This window comes from Cetorhinus maximus, chromosome 2 (genome assembly GCF_964194155.1).
Source record: "Cetorhinus maximus chromosome 2, sCetMax3.hap1.1, whole genome shotgun sequence".
NCBI classification, from domain to species: Eukaryota; Metazoa; Chordata; class Chondrichthyes; order Lamniformes; family Cetorhinidae; genus Cetorhinus; species Cetorhinus maximus.
Window position 1 is genome coordinate 64,948,511 of NC_135880.1, and position 24,381 is coordinate 64,972,891.

The 24,381-nt window shown below is 41.8% G+C and overlaps 1 protein-coding gene across 3 annotated transcripts in view; it reads left to right on the forward strand.

Moving 5' to 3' along the window:
- Window positions 1–24,381, forward strand: part of erap2 (endoplasmic reticulum aminopeptidase 2) — a 65,089-nt gene that overhangs the window by 26,637 nt on the left and 14,071 nt on the right. For all 3 annotated transcript variants that reach the window (XM_078565654.1, XM_078565663.1, XM_078565672.1), the window contains exons 14-18: window positions 438–594; window positions 3,469–3,653; window positions 5,459–5,620; window positions 11,807–11,947; window positions 14,741–14,822. In XM_078565654.1, the coding sequence (XP_078421780.1) occupies window positions 438–594; window positions 3,469–3,653; window positions 5,459–5,620; window positions 11,807–11,947; window positions 14,741–14,822 (727 nt within the window). The remainder of the gene's footprint in view (window positions 1–437; window positions 595–3,468; window positions 3,654–5,458; window positions 5,621–11,806; window positions 11,948–14,740; window positions 14,823–24,381) is intronic.

Sequence of the window (24,381 nt, forward strand, 5' to 3'; positions counted from 1 at the left end):
AAATGGGGCTGTTACCCAACCTGGCCATTCATCAGCAAGTCAGAGGAGGATTGCTGGGGCAACATGGCAGAATGAACTAAATGATTCCCTAACATTTTTGAGGCACCACTTCCCTATAACGCCTAGATGGGAGGCTTGAATTATGTCCTAACATTAATAACGATAACATAACTCAGCTTTTCAAAGATGCTAACTGAAGAATGGATGAGCACCTACAAGAAATGAAGGAAATTAATTTTGTAAGCCATTCAGATTTCTCCCCTGTGCATGACTGCAGTACATTGACAGCAACAGTGGCCCAGATGTGAATTTTCTGCCCTACTGTTTGGTGATGAATAATTATCCCATGATAGGGAGAAAATGAGTTAGAAAGGGGAGGAAATTTGATCTCTGATTTTACTGGAACATTTTAATGAACCATTTATTACTGTCTTCAGTGCAGGAAAGTTGACACTTGACCGAGCCCTTGACTTGACCCGTTACCTCAGGCATGAGAGCAAAATCATCCCAGTATTGCAGGGTCTGAGTTACCTGGAGGTATATTACAAAATAGTTTTGAGCAGAAATATCTCTGACGTTGCAGCAAATCTAAAGGTAAGATTCTGTAATCCTTACATACTACTTGACTAAAGTTCATTCATTGAGATAAAAATGACAATGATGAAAATATAGCCATGAATTAGCTGGAAACTGTATGATACAAATTTGGACAATTAACAATAATGTCAAACTTATTAGGTATATTTAAGTGTGCTGAGATCAAAAGAGAACCAAATTGACAAGGAGACTTGGAAAAGATAAGAGGTTTTCTAGTTTGTAGACTATAACAAACACAGCTTTTGGTCATGTGTGGCCACACTGGTCAGATGAGTTCCATCTGAATATGCTGGTTAATCTCATGGAACAGTTTGGCTATAAAGCATTAGCCAGTGTTGATCGTTCCAATTTTTCAATAGCAAACCTGATCACACAACCTTTTTCATTTTTTAAAAATTCATTCACGGGATGTGGGAGTTACTGGCTGGGCCAGCATTTATTGCCCATCCCTAGTTGCCCTTGAGAAGGTGGTGGTGAGCTGCCTTCTTGAACCGCTGTAGTCCATGTGGTGTAGGTACACTCACAGCGCTTTAGGATGGAAGTTCCAGGATTTTGACCCAGCAACAGTGAAGGAATGGCGATATATTTCCAAATCAGGATGGTGAGTGACTTGGAGGGAAACTTCCAGGTGGTAGTCTTCCCATCTATCTGCTCCTGTTGTCCTTCTAGATGGTAGTGGTCATGGGTTTGGAGGGTGATGTTGAAGGAGCCTTGGTGAATTCTTGCAGTACATCTTGTAGCTGGTACACATTGCTGCTACTGTGCGTCAGTAATGGATGGAGTGAGTGTTTGTGAATGTGGTGCCAACCAAGTGGGCTGCTTGTCCTGGATGGTGTCAAGCTTCTTGATTGTTGTGGGAGCTGCACTCATCCAGGCAAGTGGGGAGTATTCCATCACATTCCTGACTTGTGCCTTGTAGATGGTGGACAGGCTTTGGGAGTCAGGAGGTGAGTTACTCGTTGCAGGATTCCTAGCCTCTGACCTGCTCTTGTAGCCACAGTATTTATATGGCTAGTCTAGTTCAGTTTCTGGTCAAAAGTAACCCCTAGGATGTTGATAATGGGGGATTCAGTGATGGTAATGCCTTTGAACATCAAGGAGTGATGGTTAGATTCCCTCATGTTGGAGATGATCATTGCCTGGCACTTGTGTGGCACGAATGTTAATTGCCAGTTATCAGCCCAAGTCTGGATATTGTCCAGGTCTTGCTGAATTTGCACATAAACTGCTTCCATATCTGAGGAGTCGTGAATGGTGCAATCATCAGCGAACATCCCCACTTCCTACCTTACGATGGAAGGAAGGTCATGGATGAAGCAGCTGAAGATGGTTGGATGGAGGACCCTACCCTGAGGAGCTCTTGCAGTGGTGTCCTGGAGCTGAGATGACTGACCTCCAACAACCACAACCATCTTCATTTGTTTTCCCCCTGATTCCCATTGACTCCAGGTTTGCTAGGGCTCCTTGATGCCACACTTGGTCAAATGTAGCCTTCATGTCAAGGGCAGTTGCTCTCACTTCACCTTGGGCATTCAGCTCTTTTGTCCACGTTTGAACCAAGGCCATTATGAGGTCAGGAGCTGAGTGGCCCTGATGAAACCCAAACTGGGCGTCAATGCGCAACTTATTGCTAAGCAAGTGCCACTTGATAGCACTGTAGATGACCCCTTCCATCACTTTACTGATGATGGATAGTAGACTGATGTGGCGGTAATTGGCTGGGTTGGATTTGTCCTGCTTTTTGTGTACAGGACATACCTGGGCAATTTTCCACATAGCAAGGTAGATGCCAGCATTGTAGCTGCAAATGGAACAGCTTTGCTCAGGGTGGGGCAATTTCTGGAGCACAAGTCTTCAGTACTATTGCTGGAATATTGTCAGGGCCCATAACCTTTGCACTATCCTGTGCTTTCAGCAGTTTCATGATATCACGTGGAGTGAATTGAATTGGTTGAAGACTGACATCTATGATGCTGGGGACCTCTGGGGGAAACCAAGACGGATCATCGACTCAGCACTTCTGGTTGAAGATTGTAGCAAATCCTTCAGCCTTATCATTGTGCTGGGCTCTCCCATCATTGAGGATGGGGATATAAGTGGACCCCCCTCCTCCAGTGAGTTGTTTAATAATTGTCCCCTACCATTCACGACTGGATGTGGCAGGACTGCAGAGCTTTGATCTGATCTGATTTTGTAATGCTAGAAAACCTTCGGAAGTTTGACACGATTTGCATTAACTTGGTTAAGTATGAGTGAGGATTCACTTTCATTTTTATAATTTTACCAAAAGTCTGCTTGTACATACCAACCATATTAAAGGTGCCAAAGAACTTAGTCACTTTTCTCATGGAATTTTAACACCTATCCTCCAAAGCTTATAAGCTCATACTTTGCAATGTTTACATGAACATCTCCTTTTTCTTCCATCTCTTTTTTGCTCCAAAATAATCAGACTTTGTGCATTAGTGAATGACAACAAATCATTCAATCATGGAGAGCATCATATTAAAGCCCAATCCTGTCCTTACTCAACATCCAGCAGGGTTGCTGGAGAGTAAACAGGAGAGGAAAACTCGCTTGTTTTTCCAGTTCCAATGCAGGGAGCACTGAGCGAGTTGTCGTGTGCCTGCTGATCAGCTGGCTCAACAAGTAACTGACCCTGCAACTTCGATGGTCTGCATCTCCCAGCAACATATCAGATGTTCCATTTACCTCGTGAATTACCTATCTGTTCTAACCTTTTGTGCACTTATTCAAGAATTTTGTGCATTTTTTGGTATTCCCAATAGATGTGTGTTAATTTTATGAAATTTGCCACAGACTGTTGCCCTCATGCAAGAATCTTACTGTGTGCTGTTGCTTATGCTTCAGGGATATATCCTGCAGTTTTTCAAACACCTGATCGACAAGCAGTCATGGAGTGATGATGGAACTGTGTCAGAGCGCTTACTGCGGTCCAATCTCCTGGAACTTGTCTGTGACCTCGAATACCCTCCTTGTGTTCAGAGAGCATCAGATTATTTTGATCAGTGGAGGAAGTCCAATGGTATCATGAAGTTAGTAACAATTGAATTACAGATTCTCATTTGTGCCCCGTGATACCATAGGAAGAGAAAAATAAAGTTGCTTTTACTTAGCACTTATTATGTAGTGCTGATTGAGGGAAGAATTAAGAGCCAGGAGACCTCTCTGCTTCAAAAAGAAGACCCATGACACTACTCATTGTCCGCTTGGATGATGCAGACATTCTATCATTAACATTTAATCCAAAGGACAGCACCTCTGAGACACAGCACTGCATCAATTCTGCACAGGGGTCTCAAGCATTTGAGTGGAACTGTAAATTTCTGACTCAGTTAAGAATGGTTACCAGTTCAGCAAGTTTACAACCTGTTAAGCAACAGATTTGAGCTTGATAAGTTGATAAGTTAGTTGAAAGATTACTTTGCGCATAATGTATACCTGGGAATGATTACATAGCAGTGATCTAATAAAAGGTTCAATGAAGTTAGCGTTGAGAACAAGGCCACAGCGTTTATCTGTCATTTTAATTAATTGAGGCCACAGATTTGTGGGATGGATTTTGTGGGGCACCGTGGTCCTTCCCTTCCTCCACCGTCCCCCCCATCCCCCCTACCCCCGGCTAAAAAGTCTGGGAGTGAGCCTGCCCAAAATCTTGATGGCTACCCCACAGCAATTTAATGTTGGGAGCAGGATTAATTTCTCTAAATCGAGACTTCTGCACCTTTCTCAGTAGGCAGCCCCGCTTTCAATCGGATGGCCGGCAGCTCTGCAATCCCAGCAGCGCCAGCCAGGAATAGTCGCCATTGCTGGGACAACAGGCAGACCCACCATGCCCAGGTAAATCTGGGATCAAGGGTCTCAGTGAAGGGGGTGGGGGGAGCAGGCTCAAGAGGCTTGGAGGAGGGTTACAGGAGGGGAATGACCAGGGGTGGTGCCTCCTTAACCAACGCCAGCCCGCACAGCTAAAGATTGCCAGGCTTCCTGTATTTCATGGGCCTCCCCTGCCCCACCCTGGGTAAAATACCAGTAGGAGTTGCATGAGCCCTTAAGTGGCCAGTAATTGGCCGTTTAAGGGCTTCAATAGGCCCAAGGGTGGCCACCCAATGCCTGCCCAACTTCCCGTAAAATTTCAGACAGGTTGAGGTGGATGGGCAGGTGGCAGGAAGACCACTAATTGGATTTTACATGCCCTCCCCACCCCCACCTTCAAACCCACCAGCGGGTGAGCGTAAAATCCAGTCTGTGATTTTTAAAGACGAATGTATAAAGTCAAAGAATAAAACCCTTTAAAAAGCTGGTTAAAAAATCCTGTAATCCCAAATAATATAAACAGTATCTAATTTATTTAGGACAATTTTCCTGTCCCCTAATCACCCAGCATTAGGCCAGAAAATAACAGAATATATATTGTGTCATTACTTACACATAATTTAAAAATATTTAACTGCCACAGAATTAATTTCAAAACACCCCCACTTTTTGACCTCCATAAATGCGTGTGCAAAAAGGTCAGAGGCTAAACATTACAGAAATCTGTTTTTGTTTCCTAACTGTATTGCCCTAGGAGCTGTTGCACAAAGGGATTTATGACAGGAAAATAGTCTCTGTTCAGTCAGCATCTAAACTGTGCAAATTTACTTTCAGTCATGTTTAAGGGTCATGTTTTAAATAAAGCAAAATCCTTTCGGTGAAGAATAAAATGATAAAAATCACAAAAATGTGACAGAGGCATTTTTCTAAACATGCCTTCACCCGTTGCTTGTGAATGTGTGGTCGACAGTAGAATTTGACAAATAAACACACTATTTTACGGAGCACATTATTGTTGATATTGCAGTTTGCCAACAGATGTCCTGGAGGTTGTGTACTCTATGGGTGCCCAGAGCAGTGATGGATGGGAGTACCTTCTGGAGAAATACATCCAGTCAGTGTCCGGTGCTGAAAAGAATAAGATTTTGTCTGCTTTGGCAAGTAGCAGAGATCCAGAAAAACTGAAACGGTATGGACGTTATTTATATGTCATCAGATCTCCTATGGCATCATGCACAGTGAGTCAAAGATTGTGGTTTTGCAAAGGGGAAATGCTTGTGTGTGGAAGTGGTAGAAGAGTACACATAGGATTTGGAATGAGTTGCAGGTATACTTAGAGATAATCAACTGCATTGCATTATATTGTCTAACATAGTATTTGTTAGACAGAAACAGGCCATTTGGCTCAACAGGTCCACGATAGTTCCCGACGAGCCACCTTCCACTCATCTTCATCTACCTGTATAAATATATCCTTCTATTCCTTTCTGCTTCATTTGTTTATCCAACTTCCTCTTAAATACATCTATGCTTGTCGCCTTAACTGCTCCTTGTGTTAGTGAGTTCCACATTCTAATCACTCTGTAATCCAATTCTCAATTGGATTTATTTGTTACTGTCTTATGTTTATGGTCTCTAGTGCATGTCTCCCGTGCAAGTGGAAGCATCGTGTCTACGTCTACCCTGTCAAACCCTTTCATAATCTTAAAGACCTCTAACCATTCCAGAGAAAAGAGCCCCAACCTGTTCAATCTTTCCTAATACATAAAACCTCTTTGTTCTGTTATCACTCTAGCAAATCTTTTTTTGCACCTTGATCTTGCCCTTGTAAAATAAATAAGAAATTCTGGCAGTGTCATTGCATTGCTGTAAGTCTAGTGGGACTTGTCTACTGTTCTGCCCCCACCCTGTCCATCTCAATCTCGACAGCAGGGACATTTTACATATTAAGGGCAGGCACCTGTGACAACAGCCTAGGACCTGAAGGACTATCCGAGCAGCTTCTTGTCATTCCATTGGGTGGGAGCCAGATACATAGGCCAGTCTGGTTAAAGATTTGATGCGTTGAGATTAACTTGCTGATCAATCTGTTTCTAAACCAAATATATGGCACCACCACAGCCATGATGGGCTGAATGGCCTCCTCCTGTGCAGCATCATTCTGTGATATGGAAGCTGCTGTATGTATAGCATTACAGTGGTGCATCTGCCAAAATTTCCAGGAAAGTATAGAACCGTGCAGCCTCTTTCTGCCAACCACCCATTCCCAACCTTTCTATAACTCGCAGTTTTTCCTGCTGTAAGTTCAGAGGCTGATTGACAGAAACCCTCAAGAAACAGCAGAAATGGCCAATTGCCTAGGGGTTCAGCCATTCTTCCATGGGAGAACTCCCATGGAAATTATAGGTAATGTATTGCTCCTGTGGCTTGGTATGAGCAGCACCACAGAATTAAATTAAAATAGTGCATCAAGTATCACATTTAAATTTCAACCTTTTCTTAAAGTATAAAGAAATAAAGGTAGTCATTTCGAAATATAGGCCTGAATTTTCCTACAGGCTTCAGGACCCTGATGTTGGGATCAAATGGGGATTCCGAGCCCTCACTTGCCAGGAGCGAGACCAGCACAGAAATAAGAGCTGTCCACCAAATTGGCTGTCTCTGAGCTCGCCATCCAATTCTGGATGGCCATAATTGGATTTGGATGCTGCCAGCGCACCAATCAGAGGGCCGGCAGCTCTGGAGCCTTGGCAGCCCCAATGGGAGAGTTGGGCTTGCTGAGCCGGCACAGAGAACATAAAGGGGCCTCAACATGGAGATGTCCTTGGAGCCTAATAAATAATTTAAATGGGAGGAAGGTGGTATTCCCCTTGGATTGGACGGGAAATCCTTCCACTTGGACGTATGGGCCGCAAGATTCCAGCAGCCCCCTCCTTAGGGAATAGAGCCTCTGGCTCTGATGGCACCCCTGCACTGTTGCACGGAGGTCGCTTTCATTAATCTGTGGCCTTCGCATGCATCTGACGGACTGCTCTGCCAGTGTCAAAATGCTGTCCAATGTGAAAAATCACATATAATTGACTTAATTGGTTGCCCATCTCCTTTGAGTGGACGGTCGATCCATATGCTGACCTGTCCCCAGAAAACTTACCAAGCAGTGGGAATGTTTTGGGGGGGCATCCTGACATCCACACAGTAATGTAGTTGGACTAGTAATCCAGAGGCCTAGGCTAATGCTCTGGGGACATGAGTTCACATCCCACCATGGAATTTAAATTCAATTAATAAATCTGGAATAATCATCAATTATTGTAAAAGCCCATCTAGTTCACTAATGTCCTTTAGGGAAGGAAATTTGCCATCCTTGCCTGGTCTAGCCTACGTGTGACTGCAGACCCACAGCAATGTGGTTGACTCTTAACTACCCTGTGAAATGGTCTAGCAAGCCACTCAGTTCAAGGGATGGGCAACAAATGCTGGCCTTGCCAGTGACACCCACATCCTATGAAAGAATAACAATGAAAAGAAAATCCTCCACAACCAACCACCATCCTGGGGCTGGGAAAATTCAGCCCACAGAGAAAGACTGGCGTCTGTTTGAAAATATCTCAATGACATAATTATCAGTGTGTCTCTAACCAGCTCTACCAATCAAACTTTAAAAAGAATAAACAAAGGGATCTGACCCACAGCTTGAGAGCAAATGTATTCTGATCTTAACCAGTGTTTACTTAATAGCATTTAGATTTTGTGGCCCTAAAAGGACACAACTTTACCAATAGAATAATAAATCCTGAATTACATGCATGTTGCCTCTGTTTAATAAAACACAGCATCTTACTCTGTTAGCAAGCAATTCTTGTCTGTCACAACCCACTCCCTGTGTCACAATGCATCTTTGCTGATTTGTTCTAAGCAAAAATGTGGTTAGGTAGATGATCGTCAAAAAAATTGTCATTAGTTAATATTAAAAAAAAGACAGAATCATTTGGTATTGTAGTTTAAAGTTATATGAATCCTGGAATTAACAGTCACTTGGACAAATAAGGATTAATTAAGGAAAGCCAGAATGGATTTGGTGAAAAGCAAATCATATTTAACTAAATTGATTGAATTTTTTGATGAGGTAACAGAAAGGAATGATGAGGGTTTTTTTTATTCATTCATGGGATGTGGGCTTTGTTGGCTGGGCCAGCATTTATTGCCCATCCCTTGTTGCCCTTGAGAAGGTGGTGGTGAGCTGCCTTCTTGAACTGCTGCAGTCCATATGGTATAGCTACACCCACAGTGCTGTTAGGGAGAGAGTTCCAGGATTTTGACCCAGTGACAATGAAGGAACAGCGATATAGTTCCAAGTCAGGATGGTATGCGACTTGCAGGGAAACTTGAAGATGGTGGTGTTCCCATCAGTCTGCTTCCTTTGTCCTTCTGATTTGATGTGGTGTACATGGACTTCCAAAAGGCGTTTGATAAAGTGTCACATAATAGACTTGCTAGCAAAGTTGAGGCCCGTAGAATAAAAGGGAAAGTGGTGGCATGGATACAATGTTGGCCCAATGACAGGAAACAGATTAGTGGTGAACAGTTGTTTTTCGGATTTTTTTTATTCATTCTTGGGATGTGGGTGTCGCGGGCCAGCATTTATTGTGCATCCCTGGTTGTTCTTGAGAAGGTGGTGGTGAGCTGCCTACTTGAACCGCTGTAGTCCATGTGATGTAGGCACACGCACAGTGCTGTTAGCAAGGGAGTTCCAGGATTTTGACCCAGCAACAATGAAGGAACAGCGATATATTTCCAAGTCAGGATGGAGGAAAGTATACAGTGATGTACTTCAGGGGTCAGTACTAAGATCACTGCTTTTCTTGATATGTATTAATGACTTAGACTTGGGTGTACAAGATTGAATTCCAAAATTTGCAGGTGACACAACTTGGAACTATTATGAACTGTGAGGAAGATAATGAAAGACTTCAAGAGGAACTAAACAAGCTTGGGGAATGGACAAACATGCCCATTTAATGCAGAGAAATGTGAAGTGATACATTTTGTTAGGAAGAACAAGGCGAGGCAACATAAAACAGAGGGACCTGGGGTATATGTACAGAAATTAGTGAAGGTGACAGGGTAGATTGAACATGACTGAAAGCCATACAGGATCCTGGGCTTCATAAATCATGGCATAGAGTACAAAACCATGGAGGTTATAATAAACCTGTATAAAATCACTGGTTCGACCTCAACTGAGGTAATGGGCCAAATCCTCGGCTGGAATTATCTGATCCCATGGTGGCAGGACCTGCCGTGGGAGATTAGGTGGCCCAACCAAAAGTCCATTGACTTTTGGTGGGACTGGACGATCTGGCAGCAGGCAGGGCTGGAAAATCCCGCTCCTCATCTGGGCTCGGGAAAACACGCCCTGCACACTTTTGCGGCTTGCAAACTGCACAACCAAACCGTGTGTGACTTCACATGCTATCTTGGTCTTTTCACATGGGGGTCAGGTTCATATTTCAGTTTGCGAACCGCTAACCAGTGCAGGAGGAGTTCGGAGGTGGGCTAGTGAGAATTGGGCCCACTTTGGTTCTTGGAGACAGCAATACTGCCCCTAACATGGTCCCTACAGGTCCTAAACTTCACCCCTCACACTCCACCAACCACCCCAATGCTACTTCAGATTCCCCTATGCCACCACAGATTCCCCGATGCTACCCCATGACCCTCAATCCCCCCCATATATCCTCCATAGCCACTCATCCAGTATGTAGTACGCACAGTTCTCAGATTCCTGTAGTGTCAATGGATAAAATTTCACATCCATTGGAGGAAAAAAAGCACTCACCATCTAATAAAAGCCTCCATCAAGCACACAATCATTAAAAATGCTTTCTGCCATGCAAAAAAAGTCTTGTAAAGTTTGCAACCCTATTAGCTTGTATCAACAAAGTAGAAACCACACCAAAAGTACAATCTATTATTATAACCTCTTGAAACTGTCATTCATTCTCAGTTGGATGGAACATCTATTGCACTGAAATCCATTAGCATTTGAAACTCAATAATGACCACTATAAAGTATTCTGAGATGTAAATAACAAAAGGTGTTCATTTCAATTTCAAAGCGGAGTGCCTGTCAATCAGTGGATAGGTCGGGTGGTTAGATTTTTTTCCCCAAGTGTAGCTTTTATTTGAGTATCAAAATGGAGCTTTTTTTAATCAGAGCCATAGTAGAATCACTGCATTAAAACACATCTACATTACATTATAGCATTAAATAATGACATTTGAAGGTGTGAAAACATTTTACACTTTCCTTTTCAGATTCTTCAGCAGACCTCCATTTTCTTCACAAACTCTCAAAACCTGGTATTCTTTTAATGGACTTCCAAAACCCTGCACCACCAGATGAAAATGGTGTTTTGGAGGGAAACTGATTTTCATCCTCCATGTAAAATAGGAAAGCCAAACTTAGCAGGGGTGAGTGGGCATTTTGCACACTAGGCATTCCTGACCTGCAAAAAGGCCATGGAGAATGGTGCTGAGTTAACAACGTGGAGAAAATCAGGTTTCCTTAAAAAAAAAATTAAAGTGTGCCCATTCACAGACCGAAATCTGCCCCCACACCTAGACAGAAATTCAGTCCAATGTGTTCAATTCTGGGTACCAAACTTTAGGGAGGATGTGAAGGCTTTAAGAGAGGGTGCAGAAAATATTTACAAGAATGGTTCCAGGGTTGAGGGACTTATGTTATGATAGATTGGGGAAACTGGGATTGTTTTCCTCAGAGAATAGAGAGTTGAAAGGAGATTTGATAAAGGTATTCAAAATTCAAAAAGGGGTCTAGTCAAAGTGGATAGAGAGAAACTGTTTCCTTTGGTAGAGGAGTCGAGAACCAGAGCACACAGATTTAAGGTGATTGACAAAAGAACCAAAGGCAATATGAAAATTTTTTTATCTGCAGTGAGCAGTTAGGATCTGGAATGCACTGCCTGAGTGCATGATGGAGGCAGACATTGTTGTGCCTTTCAAAAGGGAATTCGGTAATTATCTGAAGACCAAAAGAAGTAGTAGGGTTATGAGTAAAGGACAGGGGAGTGGGACTAATTGAACAGTGTTTGCTGAGAGCTGACATGGAGTCGATGGGCTGAATGACCTCCATTCTATGATTTTATAATTCTAATCAGATTGCTGCAAATAGGATGCTTATTTCTTGCATATGTATAAGTAAATAAGTATAGAAAAGATACAGCATGAAAACCATAGTGAACATAATAGAAATGTAATTGAAATATTAAAAATGAAGAGTTGGTTCTAGAAACAAAAAATTGTAATACTTTGTATAATAGATACGTTATGTGTTTCTTACTGTTATCAACAGCCTGTTGGAACTTGGCATGCAAGGGGATGTCATCAAGTTGCAGAATCTTGCCCATGTTGTTGTGGGAGTGAGCAGGAATCCATCTGGACAATTCCTTGCCTGGAATTTTGTGAAGAAAAACTGGAGCAAACTGATAGAGAAGTTGGTACCTTTCAGAGTTTTACAGTCTTTGTTTCTTTTCTTTCTGTACTGGTATTACCACTCACATTAGCCAGAACCACAACACACTTTAACAGCATGGTAACAGGAGTAGGCCATTCAGCCCCTCAAGCCTGTTCCATTGTCCAGTTAGGCCAGTAGTTCTCAAACTGAGGTCCATATATCCATGCAGGTTCACTGACACCATTCAGAGTGTCGACAACCTGTAGGACCAGTCGACAGGTATGTGATCTGGGCAACCATCAAGGGTGCTGTGGTCAAAGTAAGAGAGTGAGTGGCAGCTGGAGGCATGCCACCATGCTCTCCCTTCCCCCACGCTTTCCCTGTTTCTGCTCAGTGGCTCCTGCTCTCTCCATGCTCCTGTCAAGGATAGACAGGCTGTTAGGTGAGAAGCAGGCACACCCATCTCACAAATATCTGTAAGTAAGTACTATTCTGTTTAAAGTATTCACAGAGCATTTCATATACAACACTTTCATTCAGGAGTGGAATATAGCATTATAATTTAGGTGGGGAAGGTCAGTAATTAGTAATCCATTTGAAAAGTGGTCCTTCAACCAAAAAGGTTTGACAACCAGAGTTAGAAGATGGCTAATCTGCACCTCAAATCTATTTACCGACCTTTGTGCCATATCCCTTGATACCCTTACCTGTGAAAAAAATCAATGTCTTGAAAATTTCATTTGATCCAGTATTCTTTTGAGGGACAGAGTTTGTGATTTCCACTAGCCTTTGTGTGAAAGAGTGTGTTCTGATTTCATTCCTGAATTGCCTAACTCTAATTTTAAGATTATAACCTGTTATTCTGGAATCCCTCACCAGCGGAAATAGTTTTGACATATCTATGCCATTAAATTGTTTCATCATTTTAAATGCCTGTTAGAGCACCATCAATCTTCTAAACTCAAGGGAATACAAGGCAAGTTTGTGCAACGTTTTCTCATAATTAAACCCCGAGCCCTCATATAATTCTGTGAACCTATGCTGCAGCCCCTCCCCACCCTTCACAGTGTATCTTTCCGAAGGTTCGGTGTCCAAAATTGAGCACAGTGCTCCAGATGGGTTCAGACCAAGGCTCTGTACAACTGAAGTATCATTTGTCATAACACATCTGATGAAAGGCCATCGACCAAAACGTTAATTCAGCATTGCTTTTTCACTTCTGAATGCTAATCCTCTTGACATAAAGGCAGACTTTGCATCCAACACCTTGATTCATTTTTTAAAATCTGGGCACTATCTTTTGGTGTTTGTGCATGCTGCCAACTAAATCCCTTCACTCCAGCACAGCTCCTAGTCTGTCATGGATTTGTCTTTCTCAAATTTCAGATCCTAATTGGATGACCTCACATTTGCAATTTGAGACCAAAATATAGAATAACATTAACCAAGAAGTTTAAAAAATATTTTATAAAATGATGGATAGAAATAATGAATCACATTAAGAGCTTTTCTGTTCCTATTATGAACACTTGCAATGAACATAATAGTTCAAAGGCTATGACACTGTACTGAGATAGGAATGCAAATTCTAAAATAGTTTTTTGATTCAATTTAGTTTGACAGAATCTAAGAATTATTTTCTTGCACTTTTAAAATATAAGCAGATTAACACATCATTCAAAAAGGTGTGGGTGAATCTCTCTCAATCATTTTCAGAATCAGAAATGTTACATGCTTGGTTTCTGGGAGAGAAATGTAGAGTGGAAACCATAAAGTTTAGCACAGGGAAGACAGAGGAGAACAAATGTCGTACATAAAACTTTCAAAGTTAATTTCAAATGCAAATTGAAGCAATTGATTGAATGATTTCTTGGAATAATCCTGCTCAGATTTAGAAGTTGAAGCTGTCTAACATAAACCTGAACAGTGTTTGTTTTGAAATAAATCATTTCATCAATCAATTGCTTAAATTTGGATTTGAAATTAAATTTGAAAGTTTTATGTACAATGTTCGTTCTCCTCTGTCTTCCCTGTGCAAAACCTTTTGGTTTCCAGTCTACATTTCCTTCCCAGAGACCCCACATTAACACTACTGATACTGCAAATGATTGAAAGAGATTCACCCACACCTGTTCATGATTTCACCACCATGATATGTTAATCTGCTTATATTTTAAAAGTTCAAGAGAATAATTCTTAGATTCTGTCAAACTAAATTGAATCAAAAAACTATTTTAGCATTGTCATTTCTATATAGTCTTTAAAACTCCTTAACATGTTCCTTGTACACATTTTTTTTCTATAATAAATGCAAAATACTGTGGGTGCTGGAGATCTTAAATCAAATCAAAAAGTGCTGGAGAAACACGGCAGGTCTGGTTGCATTTGCGGAGAAAGAAACAGATCTAATGTTTCAAGTCCAATTTTTTTTCTGTTTGATTTAATTGAAGCTTTAACCATTTTTAAAATTTGTATTATATTTTCCATTCTATTAAATCTTTCTTTCTCTCTTTTGCCTTCACTTAGTCCCTGCAGATTGGTGTTTTCATTTTTCCCATATTATATTTTCTTATGTCATTCTATGTTTTTATTAACTTTAGAAATGAAAAGGCATTTACATTTAGAAGCCACCTCAACTCTGTCTCTAGAATGTCTTTCAGACATTTTAACAGTTGGAATAATTAGGAAGCTTAAAGATTTGGTTCAGTTCTATTAGACAGATTTGACTCCTAGCAAAATTGAAATATAACCTAAGTAGTCCAACAACTGGAATATTTTTCTTTAAAAAGCAACTGTGTGGAAACTAATAAAGGTGCATTTATATCACTGCAGATTTCAACTTGGCTCATTTACTGTACAATGGATTATAATGGGAACAACATCTTGGTTTTCATCAAAGGAAGAATTGGAAGAGGTCAGTAAAATCTCTAATAATATACATATTTATAAAATGAAAAATATTGAGGAGGCTGAGTGCGTTTTCACACTGCCCTTTCACCTCTTGATTTGCTGACAAATGAAACGCAGAATAATATAATGAAAGTCTCTGCTCTGCAATTTCCACATATTAACCTTAACAGTATCAACCTGCTGGCCATAATTTGCTACTAAGTCCAAGTCTCACTAAAGAGGATGTAAAGATATCTGGTTTGGGTCATTGGTAACATCACATTATTGAAGTAGGGGCTTTCATCTGAGGTTGGTGAAAAGTTGCATAACAGAGGAAGGGAGATGGAGCCATATTCCACACATACCTTCTGTCACCTGTGACAAGTGTGCATAGAATTGGCTGTAAAGAGTAGAATACCGACATTTTAAACCTTGTTCAGCCTAAATACTCAAACCTAAAGATTTGCAATTGCATTTATTATTGGTATAATAATGGCATCTTACATAACCTAAGAATTTAAGTATTGGTTAGTTACTTAAAAATAAATTGTTATGCTCCTTTTACTTCCCTCTTGCATTTTCTGCCCAGTTTTGTAATATTTACCAAGATCAGTAATGAGGTTTCAATTATAGAATTTTTTTTAAAAAATCATTACTTTTATGTAATTGCTGTAACTATGCAGATTATTTCTGCCAATTTTCTATTTTTTCTTTGCTGATCTGCCACGCTGTTGGAAGTCTATTTGTTTTTCATTTTATTTTGATTTGATATTATCCTCCATGACAGTGATTTGAGGATGGCAATTTGAGGAAGGCTTTCAATTGGTTAATTTTCGTGTCAAACTGTCCAGAGATTGGACTTGTAGCGCTGGATTTTCCTTTGCTTTACCACCCAAACATGGAAATTTGGGAAGTGTGTGTGTGTGGGAACTTTCTTCAGCTCAGGCTCAGGACTCCTGAGCTTGAGGGGCAGCTGGTGTCACCATGAAGCATCAAGGAGAATGAGAGTTTCCTAGATCATATGTTCCAGGGGGTGGTCACCCCAAAGGCAGCAAGAGATCAGGATTCTAAGTGAGTGGCCATCCCACCTAGGAAGAGGCAGATAGTACAGGAGTCCTTGCGGTCTGTGCCACTGCAAACGGATACTCATTATTAGAGTCTACTGGGACTGATGACACCTTGATGGAGTGCAACCCAGACCATGGCACCAATGGACAAGGGACTGTACAGGAGGGAACAGCAAATGCAATTCATATAGGAGATTCCATAGTTAATGGGACAGGTAAACATTTCTGTAACCGTCAGTGTGAGTCCTGCATAGTGTGTTGCCTCCCAGATGACAGGGTAAAGGACATCATGGAGAAGGTGCAGAACATTCTGCAAGAGGAAAAGAGTGAGCCAGAATTTGTGGTGCATGTTGGTACCAATGACGTGGAGAGAGCAGGTATTGAAGTCCTAATATCAGTTTTTCAGGAGCTAGGGAGAAAGTTAAAAGTTAGGACCTTGAGGGTACTAATCATTAGACTATTCCCAGTGCCAAGCGCAACTAGAGTAGAAATAAGGAGGATCAATGTGTGGCTTGAAGCATGGTGTAGGAGTGAGGGCTTCAGATTCATGGGGCATTGGGACCAGTTTTGGGACTGCAGGCACCTATCCAAAAGGGACTAGTTACACCTCAAACTGGGACCAATTCTTTTGCGAGGATGTTCACTAGTGTGGTTGGAGAGGGTTTAAACTAAATTGGCAGGGGGATAAGCACCAGCATATAGAAATAGAAAAGAAGAATAAGGTGTGTAAAGTAAGAGTGTTAGACGGTGCTAGAAAAGGAAGTAGCACCATATTAGATAGGAGTGGACTAAGAAAGATTATGAGGAATGCAAAGACAGGTTTACAATGCATATACGTAAACACACAAAGTCTGGGTGAATAAGATCGCTGAGCTACAAGCACAATAGCAGTGTGGGAATATGATGTAGTGGCAATAACGGAAACATGGCTTAAAAATAATGAGGACTGGCACTTAATATACAAGGATATAAAGTGTTCAGATATTGTCCAGGTCTTGTTGCATTTGGGCATGGACTGCTTCAGTATCTGAGGAGTCACGAATAGTGCTGAATATTATGCAATTATCAGCGAACATCCCCACTTCTGACGTTATGATGGCAGGAAAGTCATTGTTGAAGCAGCTGAAGATGGTTGGGCCGAGGACACTACCCTGGGGAACTCCTGCAGTGATGTCCTGGAGCTGAGATGGCTGACCTCCAACAACCACAACCATCTTCCTTTGTTCTAGGTGTGACTGCAACCAGTGGAGAGTTTTCCCTGATTCCCATTGACTCCAGTTTTGCCAGGGCTCCTTGATGCCACACTCTGTCAAATGTGGCCTTGATGTCAAGGGCAGTCACTGTCACCTCACCTTGAGAGTGAGGTGGGGGTAGAGATAGTGAAAAGGCTTGCTTTTATTTTTGAAGCTCCCCTAGATATGGGGGAGTTGTCATAGGATTGGAGAGTGGCAACTGTGACACCCTTATTCAAGAAAGGGTGCAAGGACAGTCTGAGCAACTATAGGCCAGTTAGTCTAACATCAGTGGTGAGTAAGGTTTTGGAATCCATAATCAGGGGGAAAAAATGAACAGTCACTTAGAGAGGTTTGCCTTAATTAGGAGAGCCAGCATGAATTTCTAAAAGGCAGATCATGCTTGACTAATTTAATTGAACATTTTGATGAAGTAACAGCAAAGGTTGATGAAGGGATGTGGTGGATGTTGTCTACATGGATTTTAAGAAAGCATTTGAGAAGGTACCACATAAAAGGTTAGTTAACAAAATTGAGGTATATGGAATAGGAGGGTCAGTGTGCAACTGGATAAAAATTAGCTTAAGGACAGAAAGCAGCGAGTCATTGTAAACAGTCGTTTTTCAGACTGGAGTGTAATAGACAGTGGTGTTCCCCAATGGTCAGTACTAGAATCAATTTTTTTTGCGATAAATAAATTATTTGGATTTTGGAACACGGAATCAATGTCAAAATTTGCCAATGATACCAAACGAGGTGGAGTGGCAAACAATGAGGATACATATTGCCAGCAACAGGACATGGATAGGCCAGCCGAATGGTAGACAAATGGCAAATGGAATTTAATGCAGAGAAATGTGAGATGATGCATTTTGGCAGAAGGGGTGGGGAGAGGCAATATAAAATTAATGGCATAATTCTAAAGAATGTGCAGGTACAGAGGGATACATGTGCATCAATCTTTGAAGGTGGCAAGACATATTAAGGCAATGGTTTGTGTTATGGCACAGCTGATGGTAAATGCTGAGCTGCTAACATCCCAGAGGGAAGCTTAAACAGCTGCCCAAACAGTTTTTTCAATTTGTATAGTATGAGGAGAGGTTCGGAAATCAGGAAATTATGTCCCTGACTAATTGGGATGACTTTATAGTAAAGTAAACATTTATTAAAAGAATAAAGGGACAAAAATACAATTACACTTAAGCACAAGAATGGCTTTACATAGTAAACAATTCTTTAAAACAGTTCCACAAGATCTTAACTACCTTCAGAGCAAACCTTCTCCTTTTCTGTTCAGCAACTATCCTTATAGATTCTAAAATCTATGGAATTTCAGTAATTTTTACCACACAGTGCCTTTTTCCTTGGGGTGTACTCTGAGGCTGACAACAACTGGATCTTCAGGTCTGGCCTTGTTCACACTGTCTTCTTGGGGTTCTGTCCAGCTATCCTGCTGTTTCCTAGGAGATCTAACTAGCTACTCTGCTGTCTTCTGGGAGATCTGACCCACTACCCCCACCTAGGCATCAGTATTTTCTTAAATGCATTCCTTCCCTTTGATTTCTCTATTGTCTCAACCAGTCTCTTCAGAAATGCTTTCCCCCAGAATTGATTAAACTCATTTCATTACCCTAGCTCTTAGACTTGTAAAAACAACCTTACCCTATCTTTACCTTACTTGCACCTTTCACAACCTACATACAACTACAACAAATTAATTCAAAAACACTCCTGTTATTGTTTTATGTAAAACTCTGATTGAAGTTCCTCTTGGTTCGTTGACATATCAAAACAACTTCTTACTGTTGGCTTTAGACTCTGGCAGTCACTCTACTCTTAATCCAATTACCATACTGACGCCCCCAACAGCCTGTCTTCCAGTACGTAAGAAATATGACAGGGTTATTAACAGAGAGAAAAAATACAAGTTCTTGTTTTCTTGACCCCGTTCCCCCCCCCCACTGCCTTTTTTAGAAAATGACTTTCATTTTCTCAACCTTTTGCTATTAATTACTACTTATCTCTATACATTATACTATTGCATTGTAAGATGCATGCATTAACATGATAATGTACCAAAGGTTTCAGTAAAAATAGAGCCCATTTCAGTCCTTTTTTCCAGATTTCACGGACACAATTTTCTGCCTGTCGGGCAGGCGGGCCCGACCCAATCGCCGGCGGGAGCAGAGACGATCGCCACCAGCGAAGCGGGCCGCATCGCCATTTTATGTGGTCGGGCCAATAAAGGCCCACCCAGCGTGACGTCCGCCAGAAAGCACTAGGCGCTCCCTGTGCGGGCGGAGAGGAATCCCTAAGAGCGAGAGTGCGCTCTTTCACACATGCGCATGAAAGTGCGCGCATCTCCTTGAGGCTAAGTGCAGCCTCAGAGAGATCACTTTGACTTTTAAGCTTATTAAAAATAGAGAAAAGAAAAACCCCTTACATGTCCCCTCATGTGACAATGAGTTGGGACATGTTCATAATTTACAGAACAACTTTATTACAGTTTTTAAAACCCTGCAGGAAACCTCATCCCACCGCTGGTGAGCCGACGGCAAAATTCTGCCCCTCATGTCCAATCTTCCTTACAACTTAAACCCCTGATAATGCATCTGCAATTAGGTTTTCTTGTCCAGTGACATGTATAATCAGTAAGTTAAATGGCTGTAACAATAGACTCCATCTAAACAGTCTAGCATTCTAGAACCATAGAACACTACAGCACAGGAAACAGGCCATTCAGCCCTTCTAGTCTGTGCTGAAATATTATTCCGCTAATCCCATTGACCTGCACCCAGTCCATAACCCTCCAGACCTCTCCCAACCATGTATCTATCCAATTTATTCTTAAAACTTAAGAGTGAGCCCTCATTTACCACGTCAGATGGCAGCTCGTTCCACACTCTCACCACTCTGAGTGAAGAAGTTCCCCCTAAACCTTTCCCCTTTCACCCTAAAGCCATGTCCTCTCGTGTTTAACTCTCCTAATCTAAGTGGAAAGAGCCTACTCGCATTTACTCTGTCTATATCCCTCATAATTTTGTAAACTTCTATCAAATCTCCCCTCATCCTTCTACGATCCAAAGAATAAAGTCCTAACCTGTTTAATCTTTCCCTGGAACTCAACTCCTTAAGACCCGGCAACATCCTAGTAAATCTTCTCTGCACTCTTTCAATCTTACTGATATCCTTCCTGTAGTTAGGTGACCAGAACTGCACACAATACTCCAAAGTTGGGGCCTCACCAATGTCTCATACAACCTCACCATAACATCCCAACTCCTATACTCAATACTTTGATTTATGAAGGCCAGTATGCCAAAAGCTTTCTTTATAACCCTGTCTACCTGTGACGCCACTTTCAGGGAATTATGTATCTGAACTCCCAGATCCCTTTGTTCCTCCGCACTCCTCAGTGCCCTACCATTTACTGTGTATGTCCTACCTTGGTTTGTCCTTCCAAAATGCAACACCTCACACATTTCTGCATTAAATTCCATCTGCCATTTTCTGGCCCATTTTTCCAGTTGGTCCAGATCCCTCTGCAAGCTTTGAAAGCCTTCCTCGCTGTCCACAGCGCCTCCAATCTTAGTGTCATCAGCAAACTTGCTGATCCAATTTACCACATTATCATCCAAATCATTGATATAGACAACAAACAACAATGGTCCCAGCACAGATCCCTGAGGCACACCACTAGTCACAGACCTCCAGTCTGAGAAGCAATCATCCACTACCACTCTCTGTCTTCTCCCACACAGCCAATTTCGAATCCAGTTTACAACCTCTCTATGGATACCAAGTGTCTGAACCTTCTGAACTAACCTCCCATGTGGGACCTTGTCAAAGGCCTTACTAAAGTCCATGTAGACAACATCCACAGCCTTTCCTTCATCTACTTTCTTGGTAACCTCCTTGAAAAACTCTACAAGGTTCGTTAAACACGACCTACCACACACAAAGCCATGCTGACTATCCTTAATCAGCCCTTGGCTGTTCAAATAATTATATATCCGATCTCTCAGAACACCTTCCAATAATTTACCTACTACTGACATCAGGCTCACTGGCCTGTAATTACCTGGTTTATTTTTGGAGCCTTTTTTAAACAACGGAACAACATGAGCTACCCTCCAATTCTCCGGCACCTCACCCGTGGCTAAGGACATTTTAAATATTTCTGCCAGGGCCCCTGCAATTTCTACACTAGTCTCCCTCAAGGCCCGAGGAAATATCATGTCAGGCCCGGGGGATTTATCTACCTTTATTTGCTGTAAGGCAGCAAGCACCTCCACCTCTTTAATTTCTATATGTTCCATGACACTACTGCTTGTTTCCCTTCCTTCCTTATACACTATGCCAGTTTCCTGAGTAAATACTGATGCAAAAAAACTGTTTAAGATCTCCCCCATCTCGTGAGGCTCCACACATAGACGACCAATCTGATCTTCAAGGGGACCAATTGTGTCCCTTATTATCCTTTTACTCTTAATATACTTGTAGAAGCCCTTCGGGTTTACCTTCACATTATCTGCCAAAGCAACCTCATGTCTTTTTGCCTTCCTGATTTCCTTCTTTAATATTTTCTTACATTTTCTATACTCTAAAAGTACCTCATTTGCTCCTTGTTGCCTATACCTGGTATACACCTCTCTCTTCTTCTTAACCAGATTGCCAATATCCCTTGAAAACCAAGGTTCCCTATGCCTGTTAACTTTGCCTTTAATCCTGACAGGAACATGCAAACTCTGCACTCTCAAAATTTCGCCTTTGAATGCCTTCCACTTACTGAACACATCCTTGCCAGAAAACAACTTATCCCAATCCACTCTTCCTAGATCCTTTCTCATTTCCACAAAATTGGCCTTTCTCCAATTTAGAATCTCGACTCGAGGACCAGACCTATCCTTATCCATAATTAACTTAAAACTAATGACATTGTGGTCACTGGACCCAAAATGTTCGCCTACACATACTTCTGTCACCTGACCTGTCTGGTTCTCTAATAGGAGATCAAGTATTGCATCCTCTCTCATTGGTACCTTTATATATTGATTTAGAAAACTTTCCTGAACACATTTGACAAACTCCAAGCCATCCAGCCCTTTTACAGTATGGGAGTCCCAGTCAATATGTGGAAAGTTAAAATCTCCTACTATCACAACTTTCTGTTTCTTACATTGGTCGCTATCTCTCTACAGATTTGCTCCTCCAATTCTCTCTGACTATTGGGCGGTCTATAATACAACCCTATTAGTGTGGTCACACCTTTCCCATTCCTCAGCTCCACCCATATGGCCTCTGTAGACGAGCCCTCCGGGCTGTCCTGCTTACGCACAGCTGTGATATTTTCCCTGACTAGTAATGCCACTCCGCCCCCTTTCATCCCTCCCCCTCTATTACGTCTGAAACAATGGAACCCCGGAACATTGAGCTGCCAGTCCTGCCCCTCCTGCAACCAAGTCTCACTAATAGCAATAATGTCGTAATCCCACGTGCCAATCCACGCCCTAAGCTCATCTGCCTTTCCGCCAATACTCCTTGCATTGAAATAGATGCACCTGAGAATATTTCTATCCCATACAAACCTTTGATTCCTGTCTATACATGCATTCCTCGTTTGACCTTTATCCTCCTCCACCTCACTATCTGCTCTAACACTCTGGTTCCCCTCCTCCCTGCAAATCTAGTTTTGAAACTTTTCCAAAAATCTTACTGGGTTAAGATCAATGTAAACAACTATTTCTGATTATTTATTGGCAACATAAATTTTAAATGTTGCAATTCCAAACTCAGTGTTTCCTTCTCAATGGTGGAGTATTTCTGTTCATGAATATTTAACTTCTTTGAAAAATATCCCACACGCTTTTCACTACCTGCGTCATCTTCCTGCAACAATACAGCACCAATACCCACATCACTTGCATCAATAGCCAATTTAAACTGCTTGGCATAATTCAGTGTCGCTAAAACTGGCACTGCTGTCAACACAGTTTTCAGATTTTTGAATGCATTTTGGCACTCTGATATCCAGTTGAACTTCTTTTTTAAGAGTTCAGTTAATGGAGCAATCAGGCTGCAAAAATTTGACACAAACTTCCTGTAAAAACCACTCATACCCAGAAATCGTCAAACTTCCCTTTTCATTGAAGGCACTGGGAACTCGTCAATCACCTTTATTTTTACATCTTGTGGGGCCATCTTACCATGTCCAAAAGTATGGCCTAAATTTGTGACCTATGCTTTCGCAAATTCAATCTTAGCCAAGTTCACCACCAAATTAGCTTCTTGTAGACGATCAAATAGTTCTCCCAGATGCTGGCAGCCAACCATGGCACCAAATCGGCTGAAGCCACTGAAAAAAGGGAAGCAGTTCCAGTAAGCTACAGGGCTAAAAGATAGAGACAGTCATGCAGTGATTCCTACGGTCCAATGTTATCAATGTGGGAGTAACCACACTCCTGAATCTTGTCGATTTAAGGATGCTGAGTGCCATTACTGTGGGGAAAAAAGGACACCTGAGGAGACAATGCAGGGCTAGGTCCAGGCAGCTGAATAGCCAATCCAACAAGATGTTACAAGTACACAGTGAAGAAAACCCTGGTACCAGGGTCTGATATTTACTTTCTTTTCAACCTCAAGGATGTTAAGCCAGACCCAATCACCATAAAACTCCGTGTAAATAGGAAGCCTCTAAATATGGAACTAGACACAGGTGTATCAGTCACTCTAACAGGCGAGCACATATTCCAGTATTTGAGAGAGGGTGCCCAGCCTTTAAATTTAGAGAGCACTTCAGTCAAGCTGAAAAGATACACCAGGGAAGAAGTAAAGGTGAGGGGTACCACCGTTGTACGTGTAAGCTATGGCCAGCAGTCTGCCCAGCTACCTACCGTAGTAGTAATAGGTGAAGGACCAATCCTTCTGGGCCATTACTGGTTCAAGAAAATAAAGTTAACTTGGGCTGACATTTTCCAGATGAGGATAGGTCGATTGTCAGAATATATGACAGTGTAACAAGAGTTAGGCAAAATTAAGGATTTACAAGTCAAAATCTACGTAGACCTGGAAGCCACTCCCCGACTTTTCAGAGCTAGACCCAGCACCATATGCCCTACGTGAGAAGGTGGATGCTGAGCTAAAGAGGTTAGAATAACTAGGTATTATCCTGCCGGTTCAGTTTTCAGAATGGGCTGCACCCATCGTCCCCGTCCTGAAGCCCGACAAGACTATTCGCATTTGCAGTGAATACAAACAAACTGTCAATCAGGCCACAAAGCTGGCC